At 47.3% G+C, this 18,801-nt stretch overlaps 2 protein-coding genes across 7 annotated transcripts in view; both read right to left on the reverse strand.

Moving 5' to 3' along the window:
* LOC116950298 (nitric oxide synthase 1-like) overlaps positions 1-3,956 on the reverse strand; it is a 187,169-nt gene extending 183,213 nt beyond the window's left edge. The window contains exon 1 of the mRNA XM_076072480.1: positions 299-3,956. Coding sequence (XP_075928595.1) covers positions 299-335 — 37 coding nt within the window. The 5' untranslated portion in view covers positions 336-3,956. The remainder of the gene's footprint in view (positions 1-298) is intronic.
* A 3,097-nt stretch (positions 3,957-7,053) lies between these two features.
* LOC116950297 (nitric oxide synthase 1) overlaps positions 7,054-18,801 on the reverse strand; it is a 127,310-nt gene continuing 115,562 nt past the window's right edge. For all 6 annotated transcript variants that reach the window (XM_076072477.1, XM_076072478.1, XM_076072479.1 and 3 more), the window contains exon 31: positions 7,054-7,800. The gene's annotated coding sequence lies outside the window, so the exon portion shown is untranslated. The remainder of the gene's footprint in view (positions 7,801-18,801) is intronic.

The raw sequence follows: 18,801 nt of genomic DNA on the forward strand, positions 1-18,801 counted from the left end.
GGGCCATGGCCCTTCTTCGTAGGATATAAATAGAGAGATTACAGAGATGGAGTTGGCAATATGAAATGGAGACTGCAATTAACACCATGGTGCCTGGTGAGAATTCGTTTTATAATATTTTCAAGTAAAACATTTTTTCTCATGACCAATTACACATTGATCACTCTGGGCCACACGGTGCAGTTCTCGTAAGAAGGGTGTTGCACAGTGCAGGAGCTACTGATGCCGCCGAAAATAATGTACATCAGTGCTTTGCAACTGGTGTGCTGCGGAATTATAGGATAGGGAAGAACCTTACTGTTCACAAGCTGGGGCAGACGGACTCTTCGTGCCATTCAGTGGACGATCCAGCCCCCACCGCCACCTCGCTCAGACCAGCAAAAGAAAGCGATTTTGAATCCTCTCTCGGCTACAACGCACCGCCGCACCTCCTCCCCCCCCCCCCGGGCCCACGGTGAGTTTTTTTGTATGCCGTAATGGTCGAGAAAACTCGAAAAGTGAGTGCCATGGCGTGCAGTACATGAACAATTCCAGACAGCAGAAATTATATAATTAGTTCACCTTTTTACTACCCTTACATACTTATTATTCCTGTTTACTGCCTTGGTACGCTTGCCGGTGCGACTATTTGCGTTATATAACAAGGCAGACATTCATCAATGCATGCAATATATATTTCTTGCCCTAAAGCAAAACTCTTGTTCAAAACCGATCCAGGCAACACCCACATTCTTGCACATGGGCACACGCAGCCTGTGGGTTGTTCACTACCTCCTCCTCGTCAGCCCATGCCATGCCCGTTTAGCCCCCCTCTATCCAGCCAAACATAAGCTGCTTGGGCATGCGGTATCTGTGGGCACGCGGACTACGTAGCCCAGCCAACGCAGCCTCGCATAATTCAGTTTGGTTAAACCCAGGATGGATGATAGCCAGCTAAACCTGAATGTTTCAAACCGAATCAGTCGAGTGGAATTATATTTTCGTCAGCTTCGTAACGCTGTGTGGAAGGTACCTGGCCTGTCACTACGAGAAGATCCAGGTCTTCTCGGCCACAGTTACGTCCTCCCTATGCTTGCGAAACGTGAACCCTTCTGAAGGCACATCTGCATTGGTTTGTATGAATGTCGAACTTTGTTTGCACCGTACGTAGCCAACCGTGCTTAATGGCGGAATTCGAACCGCGTTGTGATCGGCATCGCGCTCACTGAAGGGAAGTCGTGTCCTGTATACGCAACTGCGCACAATTCTGAGTCACTTATAACTGTTTTGCCGTTACTTATTTCCAATTATGGACTCAAGATTATTGTCCTATCATCTCATAGAGTCCCTGGCACTTAATAATATGCTACACAGTGGCAGTGGGGGTCGCAAAATGCCGATTTATTACAATAAACCCCAATGATCCGATCAACTACGACTTTCAAAATAATACGTCTAAATAATCATGTGCAGACCTTTGAAAATCCACTCATGGATGCATGCGTACCAACAGCGCATTGATCATTGGAGTTGTTTCTCCACATTTGATTTCGCTGGTCGGGGAATGTTGAAGGACTCGGGATAGGTTCGGAAATCCAACTCAGATGGCCGGGCTCGTAGCACAGCGCGCTAACCACTGCCACCACTGCCCCCGAATAAGACCCATCGACTAAAATATTGATAATGTATTTTTATTAAACACAAGTCGCGATATTCTGAGCACCAACGCATTTGATTTAGCATGTGCGCGTCTTGGCGTATTTTCCGCTAGCATTGCGAATACCGCCAAATGAGAACATAGCCAGACCCACGTGCATCCACCGCAGCGGTTCCCATCATGGCCTGCTCCGGCCAGCTCGTGTAGGAACAGTCTCGCACAAACGGCGTGCAGCCGCGTAATTGAATGGGTCTGAACGACAGCGGCGCGCGCGCTTCAATTAGGAGGCGCGGGCCACGCAGCTGCCGCCAATAATTACTCTTAAGGGCCCTAATAGGGGTGGTGGGGGGTGCACAGACGCGGAGAGAGACGCAGCGCTCCACGTGTTCATTGCGCTGCCTCGCCGCGGCTATGAGGCGAGATGGGTGAGAGGAGGGGTGAGAGGCGAGGTGGGTGAGAGGCGTGACAGACGAGATGGGTGAGTGGCGAAATGGGTGAGAGGGAGGGACGAGGCGAGATGGGTGAGAGGGAGGGACGAGGCGAGATGGGTGAGAGACGAGATGGGTGAGAGGGAGGGACGAGGCGAGATTAGTGAGGGGGAGGGAGGAGGCGAGTTGGGTGAGAGACGAGATGGGTGAGAGGCGAGATGGATGAGTGGGAGGGACGAGGCGAGATAGGTGAGATGGAGGGAGGAGGCGAGATGGGTGAGAGACGAGATGGGTGAGAGGCGAGATGGATGAGAGGGAAGGACGAGGCGAGATGGGTGAGAGGGAGGGACGAGGCGAGTTGGGTGAGAGGGAGGGAGGAGGCGAATGCGTGCCCACTTGACAATTCGTTTTATCACGAACTATTCCACCGTGAGATAAAAGGGAGGTTTTACACACGTACAGCACATACGTATATACCCAAACAAAGATCCCCCGTATAGACTGTTGGGGCAAGTGATGTTAGCGAGCACCTATGAAGGCTCGCAAGGCACACGAGGAGGTGGGTTGGGCAGCACCACGCCCTACCGCATTTGTCTCTCCAGTGGCGATGTTTTTACACCGCACCAGGTACTCATTTGAGGCTAAGTCGACCTAGGGGAGGCCCAAAACTGGTTCAGATAATCGTCATTGGTGTTGGCCGTGAGCAGGACTCGAACTCAGGTCGCCGGGTCCGTAGCCCAGCGCGCAAACCGTTACACTACCTCCCCCCCACTAAAGCATACATTCACAAATTCATGCACACAATAAAAAAAATACGCGCCCGCGACAAAGATCTCTGATCCATTTTAGAGTTGCTCGGTTCAGGAACCTGAGCTCCCAGTACGTGGAGCGAAACGTCGGACGTCGTGCTAAACAGGTGGTGGAACAATCCGAACACGCAGCGAGTGGCTTCTTGTACTTGCCCAAATTGAACCTCCAGACGTCTACAGGGAAAACATTCTCCTAAAAGAACACCACCGGCTGTCAGCCAACGAAGCACTCCTACTGACAAACCAGCTCAAAATCCCCCCCAACGGACACACGTCTGAAATCCCGCAGCCCCGACTGACGCAACTCCGGGTTGACTGCAAACGTCACCAATTGCGACCTGGTAACTGACCCTGAGCGGTGAAGCCCCCTAGGGTTCAACCGACCTCGCAAATATCGGACAACCCTCAACCGCTTGAGGACAGGCCAGTGGAGATGTGGCCCCTTGCTTCGCAGGTGAAACATGAGCAGTCCAAATTGTGACTGTGGCCACCCAAGTCAGACAATCGCCCACGTACTGAACTCACAAACCTGTCAACCCCTTATCAGTGCCTACCTTATTACAAACCAATTTCAGAAATTATTGGTCACCCCATACCCTTATAAATCTCAACGTTCATTTTACAAAGCCTGTAGTGAAACGGCTGTACGCCGTATGGACCTGAAAGGTATGAACTCATGCCCACGTACTGAACTCCTGCCCTGAGAGATCCGTCCTCGAGGGCATCACAACTATGCACTCTGCCTCACCTGAAACGTTGAATGGATGTGTTAACCTCAACATCAAACTATAACTGCTGCTCCAGCCATACGAAGAAGAATAAGACCACGATAGCCTATGCAACAGTAAAGACAAAGCCTTTATACCCTGTTGGGGCAAATGCAATTAGCAAGAACCTATTGAGGCTGCCACGGCGCACGAGGGGGTGGTGTGGCCAACAGCAACTCCGGCTGATTTTTTTCAATCTCGTGTTTCTGTGTTAGTTAAGCCCCTTCTATCCAGCCACACAGAAGCTGCTTGGGCATGCGGTGGCTGGGCATGCGGGATACATGATCCAGACAACGCAGCCTCGCCTGCCGGAGGAGCTCACTGATGGGATTGTGTCCAGAACTTTCGTGGACCTGAGAGCTCTTCATACAAACCATTCAGGTCAGCCTGCATGGTTCAAATTTTATGCAGCGCTGCCAAGCCAACACTCTACCCAGGTAGAGGAACTCATCCAACCTCTTCACCATGGAGAGTGGAGGCGGTGGAGTGATCGATAGCACGGACTACCCCGAGGCTAATTGTAAGGCCCAATCTCTTAAAAGCCCTATACAGGTTTGGCAAGTGTCTCCAAATTCTTCTCAGTGACCAGCAATTACCAGATCGCCAGGGTACGTAACATTGATTGACATCCTCTGACCGCTCTCATATATCAATCAGCAACCTACTGTCTTGTATCAGATAGAATTTCCATTGCTACATGCAATAAATTATTCTCAAACTACTTGGTCAAAGAAGATATTCGGTAATGTCGGGGCCAGAGGACATCCCTGTCGTACCCCGAAGCTCACAACAAGGGCAATTACCCCCCATTTAGCGTGATTATAGACTGCTGGGGTAAGTTCTGTTATCCAGACCTATGAAGGCAGAGTGTACGACAGAGTGGTGGTGTGATTGGTGTGTACGTGTTGAGTAGACGGGGTGTGTAGCTGATGAGTAAGGGTGTACAGGAGGTGGTGAGGAGGTGGTGAGTAGTCAGGGGGTGGAGGAGGTGATGAGTAGTCAGGGAGTGGAGGAGGTGGTAAGTAGTCAGGGAGTGGAGGAGGTGGTGAGTAGTCAGGAAGTGGAGGAGGTGGTGAGTAGTCAGTGAGTGGAGGAGGTGGTGAGTAGTCAGGGGGTGGAGGAGGTGGTGAGTAGTCAGGGAGTGGAGGAGGTGGTAAGTAGTCAGGAAGTGGAGGAGGTGGTGAGTAGTCAGTGAGTGGAGGAGGTGGTGAGTAGTCAGGGGGTGGAGGAGGTGGTGAGTAGTCAGGGGGTGGAGGAGGTCGTGAGTAGTCAGGAAGTGTAAGTAGTCAGGTAGTGGAGGAGGTGGTGAGTAGTCAGGCAGTGGAGGAGGTGGTAAGTAGTCAGGGAGTGGAGGAGGTGGTGAGTAGTCAGGCAGTGGAGGAGGTGGTGAGTAGTCAGGCAGTGGAGGAGGTGGTGAGTAGTCAGGCAGTGGAGGAGGTGGTGAGTAGTCAGGGTGTGGAGGAGGTGGTGAGTAGTCAGGCAGTGGAGGAGGTGGTGAGTAGTCAGGGAGTGGAGGAGGTGGTGAGTAATCAGGGGGTGGAGGAGGTGGTGAGTAGTCAGAGTGTGGAGCTGGTGGTGAGTAATCAGGGAGTGGAGGAGGTGGTGAGTAGTCAGGGAGTGGAAGAGGTGGTGAGTAATCAGGGAGTGGAGGAGGTGGTGAGTAGTCAGGGTGTGGAGAAGGTGAGTAGGCAGGGTGTGGAGGAGGAGGAGGTGGTGAGTAGGCAGTGAGTGGAGGTGGTGAGTAGGCAGGGAGAGGAGGAGGTGAGCATGAGGTGGAAAGCGTGTCGGTAGTTTGGCCTCGTCCCAACTCGAGCCAATCGTAAATCATCGATTCGGCGCAGCGCCCCAAGGCCCGCAGGAACCACAGGCACGGAGCTCTCCCAGTCGACGCCTGCGCCTCGGGCAGCCCCAACAAAACAAAGATCAGCAGCATCCCCGGGGGGCAAGGAAGGTGGCGATGAGGGGGCGATCGGGATTACCTTCCCCCTCGCCAGGGGCAGCTTCGAGATCCATCTTATAACGAAATCAGATAAAATGACTCATTTGCATATTGGCAGCGCAGCAGCTATTGGTTCCAGCCGACTCTAATTGTATACGCAGCCTCTCACGACCAACGTGATTCGCAATTGGTTTCTTTTGGTTACTTCGTGTAATAATGTTCAATGTTTATTTGCCATTTTATTGAGGGGCTGTGCGTTCTCGTGGTGTGGTCTGGAACTGTTCTATTGTCTTTGCTGCCATGCCCAAGCTTGTATATCAGACTTACATAATATTTAAGACGTTGCCTTTCGATACCAATATCATCCATGAGAGGTTTTTGGATTAGATCGCGTAAATGTGTCGTTAAAATCCGCCACCACCCGACACAGCCAACTAGTAAGGGTTGTCACGTAAACAGAGCATGCCAATTCGTCACTAGTACAGCACACCGGTGTGTTGGAGAGCCAAGCCACAACATTTACAATCTGTATTCTTGGTTCTTTCGGTAAAGTCACGGAGATAGAAAATAAAAAAATAATACACTTAAATTAAAAACACCCACGACGTTTCGATCGCAACACAAGCGGTCTTCTCCTCCTCACAAGCTGTCTTCTCTCCGCCTGATGAAGACCGCTTGTGTTGCGATCGAAACGTCGTGGGTTTTTTGCTTTCATTTTTAATTTAATTATATTATTTGTATTTTCTATCTACGTGACTTTACTGAAAGAATCAAGAATATGAATTCCTGCAGTCACCAACGTTTTAAGTCAAAATTGACAATATAATGAAGCTAGTTGTGCTTACTGGCGAAACGTCGTACTCAGACTGTAAACGTTGTGGCTTAGCTCTCCACACACCGGTGTGCTGCACTAATGACGAATTGGCGTGTTGTTTACGTGACAACCCTTACAAGTTGGCTGTGTCGGGTGGTGGTGGATTTTAACGACACATTTATATATTTACGCGATCTAACCCAAAAACCTCTTATGGATTACATATATTTTTTTAATCGCTTGCTTACCTTTTGTATAAGGGTTTTCCCCTTTTTCTGGAAACAAAATTGAAACCTTTTACAAGGATTGATGTCTGCATTAACCACAATACCTACAGTCAAAATGCAAACAAAACACACACTATGATAATATATGCATTGTCCTTGAAACTGATTGGTCCACACCAAGGGACGGATTTTTTTTACAGCTTTTTTGTCGTCACCTGGTCAAGCACCAATTGGGTCGAGGCTCAAAAGAAAATTCATGTTTCCAAATTCATGTTTCCAAATCCGCCTCCCCCCGGCACACTGAATTAATAAAATTGTCACGTGATAAAAGTGTCACGTGTCAAATGTATTCCTGCTGCTGCGCACTACCAGTATTGTTGCAGATTAATCTCACAACATTTACATGTGTAAAGATGCTTCTTGGAAACATTAATTTTTAAGAGAGTTGAGCTTTATTTCTTCGAAGTATATACAGTCTGTGAGCATAATGACTGCTACACTGATTATGGTTATGGCTATCTTAAGCCCCGGTGGTTTCCACTCTATTGATTCTCGAACAGTCCACCCCGATGGTTTCCACGATGTCGATTTAGAACAGTCGGCCCCAATGTCATCCACCTCTGGTCGTCGATTAGACCCCAAGCAAGCGCGCTGAGCGCAAGCCTCGCTCCCCCTTATATACTCGCTCGGCCCCACCCCCCATCGGATAGTGAGCCCCCCACTTAATTATAACGTGTGACAGTCCCTTCTGGCCATCTGTTTTCAACCATCTCAACTCGCCCTTCCTAAACCTTCTCTTGTACAGCCCCCTACATCACCCCCACCCCTGTCGAAAAACATAGCTGTCCCGGCTACAACTTAATTCTTGCAATAGGGAACTGAACACAAATGAACTATGGGATCTCACAGGGGAATTTTTCCTGGGGACATGGGGTGCTTAACATTTAACCTTGAGGTCAACGCATAACATAGTCCCTTGAAGCAAGGGGGGAATGCGTTATGACCCTCTTAAGGGTAAACATTACAACACGAAGCAATACACAACCATCTACTACAACACGTCAATGTGTGTGTGTGTGCGGTTGAATGACACGTTGGTCCCGGCGACGCTGCTCCCCGGCGCTTTCTCGGATGACTCCGTCGGCCTCCCACATCCTGCCGATCCTCATTGTAGTCGTTCCTGAGAAGAGGGGAAGAGAGTGCGGAGCAGCGTTTTCCCGAGGATGCCTTTTTCCCCGGCTTTTGTCACGACATCCCTGGACCCGGCCCTTCTGAACCGGAATTGACACCTTGTGTCAGTGGTTCCTTATAACGTTTCAGACGGCTCGGATGAACCCACCCATCGCCGTCATCCCATCTGGATGCATACACCTTGTGGGCGAAGAATTTGGACAATCTCTACCGGGCCCTGCCAGGGATGGTGCAGCTTACCCGACGTGACCACCCGGACCTGGGGACAGTGTAACTAGGCCCAATCTTCCTACCCGAAAGGCATTGCCGTTTCTGTCCTTTTCGCAAGCGTTCATTCGCTGATTGCGAGCCAGACTCCACTATCGCTGCCTTGCGAGCTTCTCACAGCCTTTCTAGTGGCAGCCAATTTAGCAGGGAAAGCCACCAATTGGTCCTCAAGAGGTGGCGCAGGGTTCCTCACGTACATCAAAAAGAAGGGGGAGAGCGCGGTCGATACATGTGGTGTTCTACAGTATGCCCCTAGGACTCATGGGATGTGTAAGTCCCAGTCTGTGTGATCATCCATGACATGGCACAACATTGTGGACAGCGTGCGGTTAAGCCTCTCTACTTATCCATCTCACTGAGGGTGGTACGGTTAAGTTCAAATTTCCTTAGTGCCCATGATATCACAGACATCATACAAAATTTAGACCCTGATCTGTGAGCAGTTTCTCAGGGGGTCCTTTGTCCAATACAAAGTCATGGAGAAAGGCCTCTGTTATAGTCACAGCCGTCTGGTCTGGTAGTGGCCATGCGACGGACCAACTAGTACAATACTCGGTCAGTTTAACACAAATTTGGCTGTAACCTGATGAAGCTAGTTGTAATTACTGGCAAAACGTCATACTCAGAATGTAAATGTCGTGGATTTTCCCTCCAACACAGTGGTGTGCTGTACAAGTAACGATTTGGCATGTTCTGTTTACGTGTTCTATTGTTTTTGCTGCCATGCCCAAACTTGTATATCAGACTTACATAATATTTAAGACGTTGCCTTTCAATACCAATATCATCCATAATCGAGCTTTTTGGTTTACATTGCGTAAATGTGTCGTTAAAACCCGCCGCCACCTGACACAGCCAACTAGTAAGGGTTGTCATGTAAACAGAGCATGCCAATTCGTCACTAGTACAGCACACCGGTGTGTTGGAGAGCCAAGCCACAACATTTACAATCTGTATTCTTGGTTCTTTCGGTAAAGTCACGTAGATTGAAAATAAAAAATAATACAATTACATTTAAAAAACCCACGACGTTTCGATCGCAACACAAGCGGTCTTCTCCTCAAAAGCGGTCTTCTCTCCGCCTGATGAAGACCGCTTGTGTTGCGACTGAAAGAATCAAGAATATGAATTCCTGCAGTCACCAAAGTTTTAAGTCAAAATTGACAATATAATGAAGCTAGTTGTGCTTATTGGCGAAACGTCGTACTCAGACTCTAAACGTTGTGGCTTAGCTCTCCAACACACCGGTGTGCTGTACTATTGACGAATTGGCGTGTTCTGTTTACGTGATAAACCTTACAGATTGGCTGTGTCGGGTGTGGCGGGTTTAACACCACATTTATATTTACGTGATCTAAACCAAATAAACCTATAGTATGGGCAATACTCCGTCCCAACAAGCAAATATTTATTTCCCCTTGATGTTTTAGGGAATGGACCCAGGATATCCAACGCCGCCAGCTTGTTTACCCGTGACACTGCGATCGACTGCAGGGTGGGGGCGCTGTATAAGGCTGGCAAGGTTTCCTTTTTGCACACTCTTGACAACAATTAACCCACTCTCACACATCATTCGATATACCCGGCCAAAATATTGAAATTTGCAGCATGAGCAATGTTTTACGGTGGCCCAAGTACATAAATTGTTCGGCGTGCACTCCTAATAACTGTCATCGGAGGGAGGTGGGTACCACCACCAGGCAACGACGCTGCATCTTAGCGTCCCACCTCATCAAAAGGCCTCGCCCTTTAACAAATGGCGCCCCCACTTGACCATTCGGCTGCTTGTGCAGCAAAGTACTCCAGTGAGCCATCATCTTTCTCTAGTCCAGGGGTCACCAAACTACGGCCCGCAGGCCGCATCCGGCCCGTGACGTCAGTCCATCAGGCCCGCCGACGGTACTTGAATTTGGTTGATGAAAACGTATGGAACACGAGACATGATACAATTTAAATTTAAATATTATGTTTAGAATACTAGGAGATCTTCACGCGTGCGGAGACCTCCTGACTGCGATGTTCCTTAAATTTATTATTTTAAATTTTAAATTATTGTATCTAGATTTTCTTGTTTATTGTAATTTTGCTTATTTCGCGCCATCCCAAGTACTTCCCCGGCTCGTGGTAGCTCCGCCTACGCTCTGACGTTACCATGGTTTCCATGGCAACACACACAAACACGCATCTTTCCCGCCCCCAGATTTTCCAGCTGTCAACACAGGTCCGACGCTCCAGAAATATTTATTAATTATGCAGCCCGCGCTCATCATTCTTTCAGTTATTCGGCCCACTGTGAAAAAAGTTTGGTGACCCCTGTTCTAGTCGAATCCATTCGGTCCTTATCAGCCCGAGACCACGATCTATGGGCGGTACATCATTTTCCCGCACTGCTGAAGTTATTGACGTCGCCTGTCCTGGCAAAGTCAGAGAGGGTCAGTTTACACTGGGCCGCACCCATTGTACATGCACATGGGTCTTTGCACGGTAATCTTGATAACGCGTCAGCATTACAATGACGGATACCCTTCCTCTTTGTGACATCGTAAAAGTACTCCTGGAGTTTTTCAATCCACCTCGCCATCTGTCCCGACGGTTGATCCATTCCGAGCGAGAATTGCAAAGCCGCATAATCGGTCCACACGATAAACCAGTGGCCGTATAGGTCGGGCCGAAACAACGTGACGAAATTTACCGTTGCCAGAAGTTCTCCACGAGTCACACAATAGCGCTGTTCAGCGGTGGAAAGCACACGACTCCCATACGCAGTCACTTCTGTTTTCCCTTATATTCATGACACCACAGCACCGATACCGACATCACTAGCATCAGTATCCAAAATGAACAGTGATGAGAAAATGGATATGCTAGTGGGGGAGCATCGGTCAACCTTGAATGAAGCGCTTGGAATGCCGACCCGTCTTCCTCCCCCCACTGGAATCGCACCCGTTTTGGTGTGAGGGCGTGCAAGGGTTTCACCACTTTAGCAAATCGGGCTACACATCTTCGATAGTAGGAAACAAATCCTAGTAATCGTCGCACCTCCCGTACCGAAGTGGGTGTCGACCAATTATTAACTGCGGATGTTTTCTCAGGGTCTGTTGCTACCCCCTTCCCGCTGACCACATGACCCAAATATTAATGGAACCCTGTACAAAATGGCATTTTGAGGGTTTCAATTTTAGTCTAGCAGCTTGCACTTTCAAGAAAACTTGATGCAACCTCACCAGGTGCTCCAAAAACCACCTACGAAAAACAATGACATCTAACTAAATCAAACATCTCCCATTGTGGGCCCGACAGTACAAGCTCCATGAGGTGTCGGAAGGTTGCCAGCACAGTGAGTAATCCCATTGGGAGACGATTAAATTGAAACAATACAAGGGAAGTTGCCACAATCCTCATGAAAGTTCCAATGTAAAATATTTTGCTCCCACAAATGCATCTAATGAGTCGTCAATACGTGGCAGGGGATATGTGTCCGCTATCGTAACTTTATTTTAGTCATCGGAAATACACGCAAAACCTCATGGAGCCATCTGGCTTTTAACCAGTACTACTGGTGCTCCCCAGGGGTTGGTCGATGGCGAAAGTATTTCTGCTTTTAACATCTCGTCTGTAGCTCGACGGATCTGCTACTTTACTGCCGGTCCCACTCTATATAAGTTCTGTTTCACTGGTTCAGCATTCCCCATTCCAATGTGCATTAAGTCAGTGCAGCCAAGATCATATGGGCACATATTGAAAATATCGAATTCATGAAGGAGACTTTTAAGTAAGTCTCTTTGACCTTGAGTCAACTCACGGTTCAGCTGAACGATTTCCTACACCCAGGGAGACTCTACCCCATCCTTAACTTCCTGTATCCCCGCTACTACTTCATCTTCTTGAATTTATATTCTTTGGTTCTTTCGGTAAAGTCACGTCGGTAAATAAGATGGAACAACTATGAACAGTTAAATTTTACTTGGTTAATAACATCTTTCCAATGATTGCTCAATTTGTATCCATCATCTCGGTTGAAGTTATGTCTATGTTTATATATCTGGATGGCTTCATGAACAAATCTTTGATGGTAGCCAGACGGCTTGCAGAGCACCTTGGTCTCGTCCTTCCTCTCCCCATTCGCTGCCTCCCTTTCCCCCCCACCCTCCCCCTCTCTGACTTATTTAACTGCCCTAACTCTGGCATCTCTCCCACTTCAGTAAAACATTTCTTGCTGTGGTTGTCACACCTGATGATGATTGCTTGTGTTGCAATCGAAACGTCGTGATTTAATTTATTTTATTTTTTCACCTACGTGACTTTACCGAAAGAACCAAATAATATGGATCCTTGCAGTCACGAACACTTCAAATCTAGAATGGACTTCTTGAATTTCATTTGCTGGGGAAATCTGTGCAATTACTGCCCTTTCTCGCAATGTAATCGCCTGCTCTGACGTGTTCAACACTTGCATACACAATCGATGGTTCTGTTTTAAAATGGTGTCCGCCGCCGTGAGTGAATGTCGACTGATCGTTGGTCCCAATCGTGACACTGATTGGCGCGATTGATATCGCAAGGGAACCAACACCTGTGCGAGCGGCGGAATCGTCATCGACTTTCTCACCAGGACATGTACTCTGGCGGCTTTTTCTGTCTCCGTGTCATGCCGCAAAAAATATATCCCTCTTCCCGACAGCGTCTCATTACAGCCCTGGTATATTAGTATCTTAATGGGTAGCCGACTTAATCAGTTCCCAATAAGTATGGTACTGCTAGGGATGAAGAGACCAATATGGGGTCTGAAAAACACATTTCCCCTATGCGGATTTTGCGGATTTCCGTTTTTACTTTATCGACAATTCCTAGGCTACCGCCGTTTGCCACAACAAATGTTTTACTATAAACCTGTTCAAGCCGACGCTTATTCACAGGTAACATATCGAACACGAGTGCAAAAATAATGGTGACTGATGCTCCGGTCTCCACTAACACCCGAACGGGATTTTCCCTCTATCGCTCTCACCAAAACCGATGTCCCCGTAGCTGCTGCTACAATCTGTCTTGCAATTTTTTTTCTTTTAGCTTTTCATGTTAACCAAATTTGCCCTGCTGTGTCACCCTGGGTCGCCGCAAATGAGTGATGTGCCGGTGATAATGGTGATGAGCGGTTTCATGATGATGTCTTGAGTGTGGTCTGGCCGGGTGTCCGGGGTGTTGCAACTAGCCTGATTCTTTCTTTAGAAGTCCCGCGTTGTTGCCCAGAGCTGGCTTGGTTGTCTCGGGTCGACCTGCCCTCGGCATCCTCTTGCGATATGTCCCAGCCCCCCGCAGCGGTAGCAGCTGGTCCTCTGGCTCCTCCATTCTGTGTAGCCCTTGACACCTAAGCCGCTATCTCAGATGGCGCTCTTGCTTCTTCATGTGCCCAGAATAATTTTGAGAACCACGTTGAAGTCTGGTCGCTCTCCGGCACAATTGGTAATATGAGGCCGCTCAAATGGATGAGGCTTGGCAGTCCCTCCGTCACCAACGCGTCCCGGGCCAACTTGTCCATCTGCGGGAATGCCAAAATTGCGAGCGCCAACAAGGCACTATGGTAGGCCATCAGCGGCTCGTTCTCTCCTCCCCGCTGGGCTAAAAATCGCTGCCTTGCGCTAGAGAGAGGGAAGAAAATCTCTGCAATCCCCTCACAGGCCTGTCGTAGCATGGTGCGTTGATTCTCCGGCGTCATGTAGAAGGCCGTCAACGTTCCGTCATCCAGCAACGTGGGCAGTGCTTGAAGGGACTCTTCATCGCTCCATCGGCTGACTTTGATGGCTGCTTCAAATCTCCAGTTGCCATAAACTCTTTCACTGGACCCAACCATCGTGTATGTTCCTGCATGGCCATGGGGGTCGAAGTCTGCGATGCAGTCAACTGCTCTCGCTGGATTCCGGGGCGCTTCGGGTCGATGGTCCTTCCTCTAAAAGAGCTCTTTGGTAGGTCTTCTTTCTCCATCATAGACGTGATCCCACTGCTGCCACCAGTGCAAAGCTCCCTGGAGACATCCATTGTCAAGGGAGTTGACCTTTACTTCTCCGAAGTATATACAGGTTGAACTAAATGATTGCTACACTGAATATGGCTCTGGCCATCTTCAGCCCTGGTGGTTTCCACGATGTTGAGTCTTGAACAGTCGGCCCCGATGTCATCCACCTCTGGTCGTCAAATTAGTCCCCAAGCAAGCGCGCCGACCGCGAGCCTCGCTCCTCCTTATACACTCGCTCGGCCCCGACCCCATCGGACAATGAGTCCCCCACATAATTATAACCATCTCAACTTGCCCTTCTGGAACCTTCTCTTGTACAGTCCCCTACACGTGGGTAACGACGTTTCACTGGAGAATACATCCAGCATCACCAGGTCGTTAACAAGAGTTCACATCTCGAGATTGATTACCGATGAGAGACAATGTTAGTCGGAAACCGGTCCAGAGGTTTGCTTGTGTTGCACTGGATGCTGCTGAAGTTATGCAGTCCCATGGTCCAGTCGTGTGGCTGATTGGATGTGGAAAAGATGTGTCAAGGGTGCTCATTATTTTATGGCAACATTCTGCTGGCTTTACCAGATATTGGAAGGTTCCCTCCTTCTACACCCTGCGCCTTGAGCCATCAGCACAAACACACAAGGCGGTTATTTGGGATTATAAATCAGCCTAATATGTGTGAATTTAAGATAATCACAAACGTAATCAAGTGTGTTAGATTAGATTATGCTGTGCTGAAAATATAAAGTTTTTAATTATAGTTAATGGCTTAGAGATAAATGGAAGCCAATTAAACAAAGTGCGTTGCTGCTTTGAATAGACAACCCGCCAAGAGGCCCCTCCCCTTCAATACTCGAATGGACCAGCGGAGTGAAGTATGGTGAAACTACCCCCATGACTGACGCGGCGTGGGGAGGCCTTAATCTAGGAGTGTATTGACAAAAGGCTGTAAATTATGATCTACATTCAGTATTGTTGTTATGATATGCCTCAAACGGGACCATTGTTTGGCTCAATTAAAGCTTAACGAGTGAAATACAGGTACTCATTTGATGCTGAGTCGACCTAGGGGAGGCCCAGGACCTGCTCAGTTAATCATCACTGGTGTTGGCCGTTAGTGGGAATCCAACTCGGGTCGCCGGGTTTGTAGCACCGCACGCTATCTGTTACACCACCGCTCTCCTCCCGCCACCCTTCCATTACAGCGCCACCACGAGGCACCCCTCGCCACAAAGAACGCAGCACAGCTGGCAAACAAAGAGCTGTGGGGCCATCGTCCACCCCCTTCCGCCACGCGGCGCATGTTTATCGATCGGTCTCCACTCAACAAGCGAACATTTTTCTTGTCTTTAAAAGAAATGGGTTGAATTCAAATTGCTCGTGATAGCAAATTATAGTAGAAATAACGCTTGTTAAGCGAGACATGCCTCTATATTCGTTTGACTCACTCTCATATGCAGAACGAGTGAGAGGTGCTGCCCTCTGCTGTGTGTGGACCAGAGGTCTGTGATATCCCCTCTCCGCGGGCCATTTCTCAGACACGACGGGTTACGCTACCCAGCGAGAGTGCTGAAAGGATGCCTCATCTCGTGATATGGAAATCCAGTGGGAACACGTCCACCGAGACCCCATTTTTACTGGCCCATCCAATCCGTGCTCACATGGGGCCCTCCCAGTACGAGTGGTTTTCTAATGGGGGTTTTCGCTAAGCTAGGCCATAACAAACTGTGACATCTGAATATGATTTCGATTTAAAGCTTTCGTGACTGCAGGGATTCATCTTGTTGGTTCTTTCGGTAAAGTCACGTAGAATGGAAATAAAATAATAAAAATAAAACGTAATAAAATTCTCACGACGTTTCAACAACAACACAAGTAGCCTTCTTCAGGTGAAGGAACATAACTGTCGGGACGACAGCGCTTCAATGAACACTGCTAAGCTTGGCAGCGTCTTTTAAGCTGGGTGAGAGGAGCAGAGCGCCTTGACAAAGGAGTTTACATATCAACAGAAGAATTTAGCATTGAAGTAGCTGTGTTAATGTGTTGGATTAACAGGGTGTTAATGTCAGAAATTAGCATGTAACTGGGAGATTAGCATGATGTTAGTGTGAGGGATTAGCATGTAACTGGTCATGGAAGTAGCTATGTTAAAGTCAGAGTTTACATATCAACAGAGGCATTTAGGATATTGACGCTAAAGAACTGCAACTACCCAACTATCATACAATAAGCCGATGTGAAAGAATTAAGTATAAACTACATCAATATAATAAATGTACTCAATATATTCTTCAATAAGTTGAGCTTTTAACATAAAGTAACTGGGTATACACTACACTATATAAATAATACCACATAGTAAACTGATAAAAAACGAAAATATAACTACATCAATGTTATCAATAAACTCAATATACTCTCCAATCAGCTGAGCTACTAACAATAAGTCGTTATACATTACAATTCTATGTCGAAAAAAGTGGCGGTTTCTTTTTTCTTTTCAACGTTAGCACCACGGAGAGCGACGAGCTTTGTTCAGACGGACGAGTCCATCTATGCTCGGAACGGAGGAGGGGGGAGAAAGAGAAACATCCATGATGCGCTGCTCTGTCCTGTGTTGTATTACAACTATGCTATAAGAACCTTGGTATCGGAGGAAATTATATCGTGATCAAATTATATCGTGATCACGATATAATTTTCTCCGATACCAAGGTTCTTTGCAAACCCACGGGTTTTTATCAGAGATTTGTTCACGAGGCAATTCAGATCTACAAACACAGACACAATTTCAACCGAGAAGATGGTTTCAAATTAAGCAACCATTGGAAAGATGTTCTAAATCGACCTAAACATTAAACTAATTTCAATGGTACAGTATATTTTTTCAAGTAGTGGTACCCCAAACTTTCGCAGCTCTTATAAATTCCCTTTTCACACCATCAATAGGTAAACTCCCCCCCCCCCCCCCCGCACCAAACGGCAAGTCCACCGGCACGTACACCACCTCTTTTCTAAAATCGGCCAATCAAATGCTATTTTTTATGCTAATTTCTTTGTCAGGACACCTTGTTTGCTCGCACACAGTTTAAAGGTCCGCGGTCTGAGCGTGGTTGTGTTTCGCTAAATTATCCTGTTTGATTTGTACTAGGTGCCTCGGTGAATGTATATGCTCTGACTTTAACATAGCTATTTCTGTGACCAGTTACAAGCTAATCACTCAGCTATTTCAATGCTAAATTCTATGCTAATTCCTTTGTCAAGGGGTGCCTCTGCGGATGTGTATACTTTAACTTAGCTATTTCAATGAGCCATTTCAATGCTAAATTATATGCTAATTCCTTTGTCAAGGCGCTTTGTTTCTTCTCACACAGCTTAAAGGTCGTGATCTGAGCGTGGCTTTTTTCACTCCAGCGCTGTCCTCCAGACAGTCTCGTCCCTTCACCTGATGAAGGCCGCTTGTGTTGTGGCCAAAACGTCGTGATTTTTGTTATTTTATTTTTTTACCTACGTGACTTTACCCAATAGAACCAAAGAGTATACATTGTATAATATCGTATACACAGCACAATGTAAGCTCTAACATTATGCATTGTATTGATATGTCTCCATCTAAACTTTTTTCTACATTACACGACTATACACCGTAATATACACTGTAATATACACTGCCATAGACAAACCCCACTCTTGAATTATACAATGCGTTGCTATACACTACCCTATACTTGAGACTATAAAATATTAGACTTGTAATATTACACTATGTTTTATTCTACCAACCCTACTGCATACTACACTGCTGTATATTCACTATACAATTACAATACTATATATTGCCTTATGAATTATGTTAAACATTACACTGTTATACTATTATTATTATACAACATGCTATAAACCATACCATTGACCGTCATGTGAAAGGTATTAACAGGCAGTACCAGCGAATGGACTGCGGTCTGAAAGTCACCGTAAAATACAATCAATCAAGAACCGAAATGGTTTATAACGTCTTTCCAATGGTTACTAGGCCATAATCCATCTACTTGGTTGAAATTGTCTCTGTGTTTGTATATGTGGATGGCCTCATGAACGAATCTCTCATGGTAGCCGGATGGCTTGCAGAGAACCTCTGTCTTGGAGAAGTCAATGTCATGTGAGCCCACTGAATTATAACAGTGATCTGCCACGGCTGAGGTGTTCGTCCTACCGTGTTTCAAGTCTGCTTTATGTTCACGGATGCGGTCCGAGATATGTCGTTTAGTTTATCCAATGTAGCTGCTACCACAGAGGCATGTACACCAAGCTCTCAAGGCTAATGGTTACTCTGACTACACAATCCGCAAAGCCATCACTCCAACCATGAAGAAGGATCCTCTTTAGGAGCCATTCAAAACCATCACCTTACCCTACATTGCGGGGGTCACAAAAAAGATCTCCAAAATCCTAAATGAACACAAGATCCAGGTCCGATTCAACACAGTACATAAAATCCGTGATCTGGTTCCGTCTGTAAAAGATGTGGTTCCAGACATACAGTACCAGGGCAGCTACAAACTAAGTTGCCTCTGTGGTAGCAGCTACATTGGAGAAACCAAACGACAAATCTCGGACCGCATCCGTGAACATAAAGCAGACTTGAAACACGGTAGGACGAACACCTCAGCCGTGGCAGATCACTGTTATAATTCAGTGGGCTCACATGACATTGAC

Source organism: Petromyzon marinus, chromosome 38 (assembly GCF_048934315.1).
Source record: "Petromyzon marinus isolate PM22_M1 ecotype Great Lakes invasive population chromosome 38, UKy_Petmar_22M1.pri1.0, whole genome shotgun sequence".
In the NCBI taxonomy this organism is placed as follows: domain Eukaryota; kingdom Metazoa; phylum Chordata; class Hyperoartia; order Petromyzontiformes; family Petromyzontidae; genus Petromyzon; species Petromyzon marinus.